The sequence below is a fragment of the Camarhynchus parvulus genome, chromosome 5, assembly GCF_901933205.1.
Source record: "Camarhynchus parvulus chromosome 5, STF_HiC, whole genome shotgun sequence".
Lineage (NCBI taxonomy): Eukaryota > Metazoa > Chordata > Aves > Passeriformes > Thraupidae > Camarhynchus > Camarhynchus parvulus.
The window spans coordinates 9,370,470-9,382,902 of record NC_044575.1 but is presented as its reverse complement, the minus strand read 5'-3'; the positions used below and the strand labels follow the sequence as shown (position 1 = coordinate 9,382,902).

At 50.2% G+C, this 12,433-nt stretch overlaps 1 protein-coding gene across 1 annotated transcript; it reads right to left on the bottom strand.

Moving 5' to 3' along the window:
- Positions 1 to 2,716: 2,716 nt before the first annotated feature.
- On the bottom strand, positions 2,717 to 4,746 carry CHST14 (carbohydrate sulfotransferase 14). Its single transcript, XM_030949364.1, has one exon. The coding sequence runs from the start codon at positions 4,697 to 4,699 to the stop codon at positions 3,728 to 3,730; it is 972 nt and encodes a 323-aa protein (XP_030805224.1). The 5' UTR covers positions 4,700 to 4,746; the 3' UTR covers positions 2,717 to 3,727.
- Positions 4,747 to 12,433: the final 7,687 nt, after the last annotated feature.

The window sequence follows — 12,433 nt, the reverse complement described above, 5'->3', positions numbered from 1 at the left end:
TTTTTTAACAACTCCCCGTTCGCCAATTCAAGCCCCAGAAGGAAGTGGGAAAGTTCTCATTCACATGCAAAATAGCTGCGATAAAAGCCGAGGGGTGCAGGGCGGGGGCAGCGCTTGGGCACGGCGCTTTTCATCCCAGCCTTCCTCATTTCCTTGCTTTACAAACAGCCTCATCCAGGGATGTGCCTGACACCCTCTCAAACCCACTCATGGAAGGGAGCTGGAACTTGACGATCTTTAAGGTCTCTTCCAACCCAAACCATTTCCGGGATTCTATGAATACCGAAATATCTCGACACACAATAGATCCATTGGAGACGCTTTCTTTGGCTCTTTCAAATCCCTGCCTGCGAGGGAATGAACATCCCAAGGATGTTCGTGCTCCAAGCAAGGTCCACAGCCCGTGGTGACCCTCGTCCATCAGGAGGGAGGCTGGGAGCCAAGAGGAGCAGAAGCCAGGCTGGTGTGATGCTGCCTGCAGGCGTCAGGGCAGCCGTCCCTGGCACCGCTCGCTCCCGCCGCCATTCCCAAAGCTTTATTCCCGCTAGATCCGGGGTCATGGCTACCAGCCAGCCTGGTGACTGGCAGCCTTAATGCGTTTATTTCAGCCCCAGTGCCTGGCCAGGAAGTCGATTATTCCTGCAAAATCCACACAAGATCCACAGGAAAAAGGAAAAACCGACATAGACCCTGAGCTGAGCATGGGGACCAAAGGGAACATATTCCAAACCCCTTCCCAGAGTCACACTGCCAAAAGCTAACAGCTTGGGGTTTGGAAAGGGTGGAACGAGGCTTTGCAGGTGTAATGTTGGAATTAGTAAAGAAGATAACACGCGAAGTGAGATTTTTGGAACAGCAAAGGTTCCTAGCCTGTCTCGCTCCCTGGTGCACAGGGGAACACCAAACCAGCTCCAAATTCCAAAAACTGAGCAGGAGAAGAAGTGACTAATGACAAAATACAGTAACACTATGGTACTTCAGAGGCAATCAGAAGGCTTCTGTGTCATGAGGTGGAATGAAACCGTTGGGCTGTCTCCACATCCCTGGACAGGGTTCTACAGGGAAAACATGAGAGCAGCGGGGTCAGGGATGAGATTTATCAGCACAAAATTGGAATAAGCAAGTCAAGAAAAAGAGGAGAAACCCCGATGCCAAAACCAGGGAAACTTGGGGCATTCAGTGCAGAATTGAGGATTAACAAAATAGAATTCAAAAGAGGAAAGATTCCCTTTTGATCCTGCGGGATAACTGCACGCGTAGGGATGGAAAGGCGGGAAAAGGAGCTGCCAGCCTGGAGCAGATCCAAACCAGTTCATAACTTCATGTTTTCCTCCCTGCTCCTGCAGCCGTCACCCCTTTCCCAGTGCTCCAGGGGATGGCTGAATCCTGCTCAGCACCTCTCACCTCCAGTGCCTGCTGTCAGCTCTGGAATCTCCTCCTGATTTATTCCACCCTGGAGAAACACCTGACAAAGGAAAGAAATGATACAGCTGCAGAGGGAGCTGACTTTTTTTTCACTTTACTTGTACAAAGCTGCCACGGATAATTGTACCATTGGTCACAGATAAAAAGAAGCCCAAACAATGGAAACCTGATAGATTTCTCATTTTTGCTGACCTGCAGACAAACTTCTTTCCAAGCTACCAGGTTCTACCTGAATTAAAATCCTCTTCATGGGAAGGTACAAGGAGGTGGGAGCCTGATTGCTCTATTTCAAGAGAAAAGGGTGATCATTGATGCTCAGAAAAGGAGAGAGAGAGTCTGAGAAAAGCAAAATCCTGTGCACAGTAAATTAGATTAAGGGGACAAGAGACAGAAATTTAATATAGAGAACAGAAGCTGCAGCAGATAAATAAACAAGTAGCATAAACCTTTAAAACTACTGAGAAATAAACATTTAATTAAAAACCAAATTACCAAACAAGCGGGAAATGTTCCCAGAAGCAAAGATAGCAAAGTCTCACCAACTTATTCCTAGTTAGGGAGACCTGGAGGTCAGGTTTAATTACAGCTCAGCCCACCCCCCCTCAGCAGCATCTGTTTTACAACCCAAAATCCGATTCCCAGCCAGATCTGGCGCCTTTGGCTGGAGGACAGATCTCCAGTTCTTCCAGCACCAGGCACCTGGGGACAGACAGGAATGCTGCTGATTTCAGAGTGGGCACAAAGAGAGAAAAGCCAATTTTTGACCCATTTTTGGCCTGGGATCAGTGCCCACAGATTCAGGACATGGCCAGGAGCTCAAATCCACGAACATTCCAGCAATTGCCCTCATACTCAGCCACGGCCCCCTCAGCAAAGGTAAAAATCCCTCAGCCCAAACTGCCCTTGGCCACTTACCCCAACAGTGGGCTTGGACACCGCTCCATGCCCTTCTTTCAGACAATGTTAAAATCCTGGAGAAAGCACCTTAAAAATGGGGAAAGAAAATTAAGAGAGGAATCCCAGGATGTTGCCAGCTCCAAAATCACTTTGTACTACCTCCACAGCAATTAGGAGCCCATTTTGCTGCTTTTCATCCCATTTCCCTGTGTCCTGTTATGCCTTCACCTTCAATGTGTCCCTTCTCCATGTGTTGGTGCTGCTCTGGCAATTAAAACATTAATTAATCACGACAGGAACAACCAATTCATCCCACCTTTGTGTTGTGGCTCAGCATGAGGTGCAGAGGCCTCCCCAAGGACACAAACAATCCCAAGGAAAAGCACTAACAGGCTAATTCATATAAAAACTTTATTAGAAACGAGGACAGCCTCCCAGGAACAACATCCTGCCTTATCTCCCAAATTTCTATGATTTCAGAGCCATAATTAAATAGAAAAGCTACAAAAAGGGTGTGCACAGCTATTAAAGGAGGAAAAATCAATCCACAAATTGCCATTTTTTTCCAAACATGGCTGGAGAAAGGGTTTTTACACAGTGGTTTCCATGCAGGGACCCACGAGGCTGAAAGCTGGCAAGTGGCCCATGGGATTTGTTTTCCATCCTAAGGACCAGGATGGGCTTTGAGATCAAAGTCTGTATTGCCTCAATTCAGAGACAAGAGCAGAATGGGATGGCTTGATATTGCATCTGATACGTGATGTTGGGTAAATAGTTGTACTCCCAAAATCACCCAAAAAAGGGGTATTATCCTAACCCCAATTATATTTCAATGGTAAATAATAATAATAATAAAAATACAAACCAGAGGTGCTACTGACACAGAAAAAATGACCAGCCTCATTTCAGTACCATCTACAATGAAAAAATAAAGGATAAATGGGGCCTGGTTTACCTTTTTTTCCTACCTTATACCCAAACCCCACCCGGAACTGGTTTAACAACACTAATTTTTAGTGCATCAAGTGACACGTTATGATCTCAATTCAACCAACGTTCAGTACAAAACCCAAAAAAGGGACATAAATACTTAAAATATATAAATTTCTCAGATTCCTTACAGGAATTCTCCACGTTGTGGCATAAAAAAAGGATTTAGAGCAAAATAGAGATACAAAAGCTACTGCGCTCAAGCCAGTGGCATATGTACTCGGGAAAGTCAGAGAGGTACAAAAAGGATCCTAAGTAGTGAAGGCAGTAGAGAGTATTTCATACAAACAGTGCTTGCAAAGTATAAAATTAGGAAATAATGCATAGAGGAGCGTGCTTCACACAGCACCAAAGGCCGTGCAAGCAAATCCTTGTAGCCAAGGCAGAACTCCCACCGTCTCTCGACAGGAACCGCTCACTGCCTGCAGAACTCGCTGGTGATGTTGGGCAGGGGGTAGGCGAAGAGGGAGAAGTCCAGGATGTATTTGGGAAGGAGCTCTCTGATCAGGCGGCGCGGGGTGTTGCACAGGTAGTAGTGCAGCGTCTCGGCCGTGACGGGCTTGTACCAGGCCTGGCGCTCCGGGAAGCGGACGAAGGAGGGCGACTGGATGTGCTCCAGCACGTGGTTGGCGTCGGCGTGCAGCCGCTCGTAGGAGCCGATGAAGTCGTACTTGACAGCGCAGGGCTGGCACAGGTTGTAAATGGGCATCCAGTGCTCGTTCATGCGCTCCACGTCCTCGTCCAGCAGGTACTGCAGGAACTCGGAGAAGGACACGTCGTCGCCGGCCGAGTTCCCCCCGTTCTTCCGGTAGCGCCGGACGATCTCCACGCCGTACTTTTGCTGGTACTCCTTGATCTCCCCGAATTTGTTGCGGTAGGCCGAGAGCAGCCTCTCCATCGGGTTCCGCACGAAGATGAACTTGTAGTAGTGCTTCAGGCGGTAGCTGATCTCCTCCGGCTTCATGTCGCCCAGGAACACCAGGTCCCTCATGTGGTCCATCTTGCCCTTCACGTCCACGCTCTCCAGAGCCCCGTCCAGCACCTTCAGGACGCGCTTCCAGTTGGAGCAGGCCACCTTGGGCACGTAGCAGTAGAGGAAGCGGTACTTGTCGCTGACCAGGAGGTGCCGGAGCACCGTGCGGCGCTGCCCGGGCGGCAGCTCCCAGATGCTGCGGGGCATGGAGCGCTGCCCGCACAGGGCGCGGATCGTGCGGTTCCGCGTGTCCCGCAGCACCTCCAGCTCCAGCTCCGCCGTCGAGTCCCGCCCGTCCCGCCGCGACGGCCCGGCGGGCGGGTGCAGCGGCGGCGGCCCGACCTGAGCGAGGATGCCGCGCTCGATCATGAGGAGGAGCCCGCTGGAGGCCAGGATGACGCCGAACATCAGCATGGAGGGCAGGAGCGCCGCGCCCGCCGCGCCCCGGGAGCGCGCCCGGCTGCGGCCCGGCGGGACCGCCCGGCGGGGCTCGGCGGAGCCGGGGCCGCGGGACTGCATGGCCGGGAGCTCCCGGGCCTGGCCGGCTCGGCCAGGGCTGCGGGGGAGCCGGGCTCGGCGGGGCGGGGCGGGCGCGGTGACGGCGCGGGGCGGAAGAGGCGGCGGGACCGCCCCGCACTGAGCCCGCCCCGCCCGGGGCCCTGCGGCGGGGACGGCGGAGTCACGGGATGATCGAGTAGCGGGACTGGAGGGGACCTCAGGGCCCGTCCAGTGCCACCCATGCCGTGGGCAGCGACACCTTCCACCCGCCCGGGGTGCTCCAAGCCTGGCCTTGGACACTTCCAGGGATCCAGGGGCAGCCACAGCTTCTCTGGGCAACCTGTGCCAGGGCCTCAGCACCCTCCCAGGGAACAACTTCTTCCCAATCTCCCGCCTAACTCTGCCCTCTGGCAGTGGGAAGCTGTTCCCCCTTGTCCTGTCCCAAGTCCTTCCCCAGCTCTCTTGGAGCCCTTTAGGCACTGGAAAAGTCACTCTGGAGTTTTCTCCAGGCTGAACATCCCCTGCTCTCCCAGCCTGTCTCCAGAGCAAAGCTGCTCCCGCCCTCTAATCACTAAATCACAGAATCATCAGGTTGGTAAAGACCCTCCAGACCAGTGAGTCCAACCTGTGACTGATTCTCACCCAGCCCAGAGCACTGAGTGCCATGTCCAGTCATTCCTTGAACACCTGCAGGTTTGGGGACTCCACCACCTCCCTGGGCAGCCCCTTCCAGCACCCGACAACCCTTTACATGAAAAAAAATTCCTCCTGATGTCCAGCCTTACCCTCCCCTGGTGCAACTTGAGGTAATTTCCTCTACTGTCCCTTGTTCCCTGTGAGCAGAGCCTGACACCCACCTGGCTGTACCTTTCTGTCAGGGAGCTGCAGAGAGCGAGAACATCCCCCCTCAGCCTCCTCTTCTCCAGGCTGAGCCCCCCAGCTCCCTGGGCTGCTCCTCAGAGCACTTATTCCCACTGATCATCCCTCTGGAGCGAGGCCAGAGCCATCCCTCCACCAGCACCTCGGCATGTCGGGATGTCAGTCAGGCCTGAGCAACACTTCACACTGCTCTCATCCCAAAATACACTGAAGTGTCATTTCAAACAGCTCACCAGGTTTGCTCCGAGGTTCTGGGCGCTGCTGGCAGCACAGTTCACATCCCAGCGCTTCCGTGGCCTTGTGCTGTGATAATGGATGGTTTTTACAATACCAGGCCAAACTATCCATAATTAGGCATTGTGCTCCACTTAAAGGAATTCTAGAATTCTGTAATTCCTGCATAGGTTTAGCACCTGGAGGAGGGGCAGACCCTGGCTATGTGCTGAGCCGAGGAGCCTGTGCCACACCGGAGCCAGAGGGAGGGATTTCCCAACACTTGGCAGGCATTTCCCCCGGAGCACCTCTGTGAATGACCCCAGCTGCTCACCTGCTGCTCCAGGCCATCCCCTGGCTGCCTGCGGCACTAACCCAGCCATCAGGATGCCATTTCCTCACACAGCCCTTTCCCGAGTCATTCCACACTGCCATTGTTCTCCGCATTTTCCTTCAATGAGTTTTCCTAGCCTACCACGGGGCCTGGGCTCTTAACCAGCCTTGCAGGGACTCTCTGTCAGGAGCTTTCTTAACATCAAGAGAAAACCAGCTTCCACTTACTTTCCTTTGATCAGGAGCCAAGAGCATTTTGTCAGCCAAGGCAGACAAAGCACTTGGAGCTCAGCGTGAGAGCCTGCAGCTAGATTATTGCACATTTCCCAGTTTTATTTGGATGTAAATACAGCATTAGCTCTAGGAAGAGACCGATATCCGACCTGCCACCAGCAAAGCTGCACACACGAAGTGTTATCAGATTCCTGCTCTCATTTCAGAGGGCAGGTCCTGATCCGATCTCAACACCAGCCCAAACTGAAGCCGTGCCAACATATATAATCCATGTCACTGAGACAAAAATCAATCCCTCCTCCCGGGGAAAAAAGCCTGATTGCAGCAAACTCCAAAGCAGCCAAGTGGAATTTTTATTTCTTCAAAGGCATGTTAGTCTGGCACTGCTCGTTCCTCTTTGTTCGTATTCCCCACTAATATCTCTAGGTCAGGAGCAGTTATACAGGATAGTCCACTGGTTCTGGAAATGCAGGACAACGGCCCACAGGATCAGAGGGGCTATTTTCCAAAGGGAACTTGGATTTAAGGACTGGTCTGAAGAGCAAGGCATGAGGTGGGATGCAGAGTCTCTATAGGAACTGCACAGCCAAGCAAATACAGGGTTCAGGGGCTGGTTTGCAGGGCTAAACCCTGTGTCACCAGGGAAAATTAATTGTGGTTACACTTGGTGTGCCTAATTAACACCCAGAGTGAGCACTACTTTGATTTCCCAAGCAGTTAAAATCACCTCACGTTCAGAATGTGCAAAACTATGGGAATGTATTTCCCAGACAGATCCATCCCTTCAGAAAAAGCACATTTAGCAAGTAAAATGTCACCGAGGAAACCCAACTTCAGGCTGCTGTGGTTTGCCTACAAGTTTATACAAGACACCGCAATGATGGAAGGGTTTGGTTCTCTCTTCTGTGGGAGAAGGGAAACCCACACGGCCCTTCCCAGGGAAATGCTCTGCTAGGCCTCTGTGTGATCTGCTACCAGGGGCTGGAACAGCAGCCTCATCCCTAAAATTCCTACTTACAGGTATAAAAAGATTTTTGTACTTCCCAGCCCTCTTCAAAATGCCTCTAAACCCCAATACTCACATTAAGAGCACCACAGCCTCCACCCTGGGTAACTGGAGCAGTAAATCTATGGGCCTTTTCCTCACTGTTTACTCACGTGAGCAGAAAAACAACATTAAAATACATTATTTATTATTATTATTATTATTATTATTATTATTATTATTATTATTATTATTATTTTACATGATAATATCAACCACCTTACACTGAGCCAGTCTCCCAGCAGCATTTATGCACACACAGGTTTAAGGAAGGCTGCAGAACTCACCTTGGCTGTCAGAAATCAGGAATATGTATCAGTGTGACAAGGAGGGGACAAATTCCCAGAGGAGCTGGAGAGAAAGACTGAGGGACACCCCTGTCCTTCCAGCTCGGAGTGAGGCTGGACACTGATGTCATCACAAATGCCCTGCCAAGGCTCTGCTGGCCTTTGGGGTGAGATCAGATATTTATTTTGGTCTGAAGAACCGCAAAAAGGACAAACGGGTGAGGCCTCTGGAAAGGCTGAGCAAGAGAAAGAAGGTTTATTGAAAAAACATCAGTTTGGGCCGATGCCAGCTTTCCAGACAAGAAACAGGACGGTGATTCCTATCAGAGGAGACCCCCTGGATTGGTTTGAGCAGCTCTGGATCAAAAAGTAAAACAAGCAAAGGAGGAGGGATCTGATGCTGTGTTTGCGTGTCCAGAGATTATCCCGTAATTTGGTATAATAAAGCCTCTTATCCAAGGGGATAAGCACAGAAGCCGCTCCACAATCAGCTCACTATTAAGGCAGAGTTTCTTATCTCTGGGGAAAGAGCCTTTTTAAACAAAGTCTAACACTCTGGATGAATACACTGAGTAATTTCAAGGAGATGGTCAAACACAAGAATCACTGTTTTCAAGGTAAACTTTGTGCTGACGTATCTGGTTTTAAATTCATTGATATGCAGTTGGCTGGACTTGCAAAGACCTTGCTCTGAGCTCAGTGCCTTAACTCCGAGCTCAGATCCTTGCTCAGTTCCTCACGCTGAGCTCCGTTCTGCTTTCCCTGCTCCGCTGGGCACTGTGGAATCGCTTCCCAATGCTGCCGTGCAGGGAGGTCCAGCTCCTTAGCGCCAGGAGAAGCAGCAGGCACCGCTCGCTCTTCCCCTCTGGATTTGGGGTGTGAGGAGGCAGGGAGCGAGCCAGAGCGCATCCTGCGAACTGGGGATGGCACAGACAGCGGAGAGGCTGCGGGGCAGGCACCAGCAGGGCTGGCAGACACTGCAGGGACCCGCAGCCCCCCGGCCTGTCACACACTCCGGAGGTCGGAGAGAGAGCAGGAATGCCGCAGGCGCCAGCGCCACGGGGACAGCGGCGCGGGCAGAGCTCGCCCAGTTATTCTCCCGCTCCCAGATCTTCTCCCCCAAAATTCAGGTTGACATACAAAGCCCATCGCCAGGCTGAGCGTGTCCAATTTTAAGCCAGTAACAACCACAACTCCCCTGTTGCACCCTTTATCCTCCCGCTGACCCATCCGTGATCCCTCTGATCCCTCTGAGCCCAGGGCTGTGGGATGCACACACACACATCCTCGGAGTCGCAGCCAGCAGGGTTTTACCACCAGCGCTCAGTACAAACACACATTAAATCCAACACAGCTCCCAAACCTGTGTCGCAGGAGAGTCTCCGAGTCTCTTAACTCATTCCAGGTCTATCTGCTGCTCTTTACACAGAGTTTCCCGAGGCTCCCAGGCGGCTCCTGCGGGGCTGTAATGAAGTCGTGACTCTGTGTGTGTGAAGTTCCTGCTGGAATTTGTCGGCAATTAATGCTTCTGTGGTTTCACAGGCAGCAGGACGAGGACTGAATCTGCTCCAACACCTCCAAAACCTGCAGCATCTCAACCCTGACACCAGCAATCATTGTCCCCAAGGCAATGGGGCCGATAAGGACCCATTTGAGTGAACCCTGTTTAGGTCTGTAACATCCTTCCATGTGCTAGGAGTGATAATGGCCTGCGAAGGACGTGCTTTGCCCCAGGGAAAGTATTTGACTGGGATATTGAAGACTGACGGTGGATGGCTGCTGGGAAGTTGTGGGGATAAGCTGAACGGAAACATGGACAAATTTATCCTGGAGGGGACAGTCAGACATCGGAGGAATGGTGCCATCTATGTGGAGTCCAGGCTGGCTGACTTGCAGAATCCCAGAATTTGGAAAAGACCTCCAAGATCATCAGGTGCAATCTTCTGTTGTGGTACTGCAGAAAACGTCTCAACATTCTGGTCTTTTTCTTATTCTTCTTGATAAGGTTTTCCATTTGTAACCTGGATTTTATAGGAACGGGAGGTTTTGTGCCTTCAGGCCATCGTAGGCAGCATGTTATTTAAATTGCGGTGTAATCCCTAAAAGCATTTCCCTGAGTATTCCAGGGGCACTTCCCAAGGAAAGTCTGAGGGTTTATCATCCAAGCCCACTGTAAATTCCAGTCGGAAATCCTGGGTCAATGAATCACAGCAGCATCATTCCTATTTTATTATTACTGACACACACTTATGTACACACTCAATTTGTTTTTCCATGTTAAACTCCCTGTGTGTGCACAGCAGGATCCTACTGGTGCTTTTAATGAACAAACATGTAGAATTAATCTGAAATTTTCTCTAAATGCAGCATATTTGGAAAGTTATTTCCAGTGTTTTCAATCCTGATATGTATCAGCATCAAGGTGGTTTGGAAAATGAAAGGAAGAAAAATGAGGGAGGAAATGCAGGATCTAGGGGAAGGCAAAGAGCACAGATTAAGTGAATCTCATCACTCATGAAAAATTAATTATTAGAAAAATGAGTTATTATAAAACATGAGCCATTGTTAATTTGATCAAAGAAGATAAGTGACTCCAGCAAGAATTCTGGCCTGACATCTGTCCCAACAGGATTAATTTAAAATAAACATCAGGAAGAATGAAATGAATCAGTCCATTTGTGCCTCCTCTTGCTCTGGACCATAGAAGACTGAGGCTTTCTGTTAAAGAGTGATGTAAGTGGTTTTTTCCCCCTCTCTCTATCAATTAAAAAAAAACCCTGCATTATTTCCAGATTTTAGAAGAAAACTAATTGGGAAAGTTAAATTACAAGAAAATTTGCTCAACTATTAGGAAAAAAATGGGTTGGGAGCAAGGGGTCTGCCCCTGGAAATGGGGGACTGCTGCCTGCCTGGATCCTGGTTTCCAGACCCCCGTGAACCTGTGGGGCTGCTTTTGGGACATCACATTGCTGAGACAGGGAGGTCCCCTGAGGAAATCAATTCCCATGGGGAGTCTCAGCCTTCATCTCACAGGGAGGTGAGAACAAAACTCAACTGTGCTCGTTAACATGCCATGTAATTCCCTTTTTATAGACCAATTATCTGATGTGCTATGAATCCAATTCCACTTGTGGATCTTTGGCTGTGACAGGGAGAAACATCCCCCAGCCTGGGACAGGGAGAAACATCTGATTGCTAAATTACCCTCACTCTGAGCAGTCCAGAGTCTGCTCCTTGAGAAATCCATCTCCATGACCCAGGGCAGCAGAGGATGCTGTTTCCTGCTAGGGAGGTAATTTGTGTGGAAGGAAAAAGAGGGGGAAAAAGAGATTAAGTGGAGGTGAGGGAACATTCTGTGATCTGAGAGCACAAACCACTGCACAGGCTGACTGGGGTGTGGCGGCCAGGGGCACCTGCTCTGCTCCTTAAATCTGGGTTCAGGGATCATGCAAAAGATGGAGGAGAAGTCAGAGCCAGCTTTGTGCAGCACAATCTCTACATATGAAAAAGAAATACAAATGAGATGTTCCAGGGACAAAGAGTAACCCAGGGAATTTGCTCTGTGCCCTGAGCCAGGTGCTGAGGAGCAGGAGAGTCTACCTGTTGCAGAGGGAGAGGGGAGTTTCTCACCAGCTCTTCCCAAAGAACTTGATTCTTCCAAAACCACGACATTCGAGTGTGGGAAGCAGAAACGCTCTGGGAACAGCCACAAACTGCTTCCTCGTGGGAAATCTGGCTGCCTTCCTGTCCTTTTCTCATTTATGGAGTGCTAAATGCTGCCAGGTGCCATCGTCCCTAACCCAGCTCTTGTATGGACTTTTACAGTCACTGCATCCCTGCTCAGGCAGCAGCATGGGAATAGCAGCGAGCATGGCTCCAGAAAAAACTGGATTATTGATGAAGTTATATGATTATTAATTACATTATTTATGAGTGCAGAGAAAACAGAGCAACAAAGTCCCAACAACCTGCCTCGCCGTGGGAGCTCCCAACCCCGCTTTGCATCATATCCTTTCAAAAATCCCTCTCCACCAGAAGAGCCTGTTTGTTGTTTTCTAATACAGCTATTCTGGTGCTACTTCTGAGAGAGGAAGAATATTCCTGGAGAGGCAGGTTTTTTCCAGCCCTGTTAAATTGATTTCCTTTTAAGAATCACTGGGCGGTCGAACCGCTCTGGCTCCAGCTTGTTTGTGCAGAACACTCTGGAGGGGTTTATAGAGATATTAAAATTAAATATGAAGTCACGGAATAAATGGGGCCTCCATTCAGTGTGCCTTGTAAATCCAGTTTAAATGGTTCCCTTTATTAAATATCCTTTCCTCTTAAAAATGGATTAACTGCTCTCGCCGGAGGCTCTGACGGAGAAGCTGTTTGATCCCTATGGCAACACCGCGCTCCCAGAGACCCCTCGTTCCGTGCCAGCCCCTCGGCTTCATCCCAGTCCAGGTATCCCCTTTATACCACCTCCAATTATTAATCAGCATCTCCCACTATTAATTACAACCCTGAGGCCAGCACTGAGTGCTGTGCTGCAACTTCCCACTGCCTCGGTGAGTCCCATCCCGTATGGAATGCACGGATAGAGGTTGGATGTCTTTCCCAGCACACCTGGCAGTGCTCACCTGATTCCTCCTCTGTTCCCCTGATTTTTGGGCTTGT

Bases quoted from the DNA above. Each gene is read 5' to 3' on its own strand.
- CHST14 (XM_030949364.1), bottom strand. From the start codon at position 4,699: ATGCTGATGTTCGGCGTCATCCTGGCCTCCAGCGGGCTCCTCCTCATG.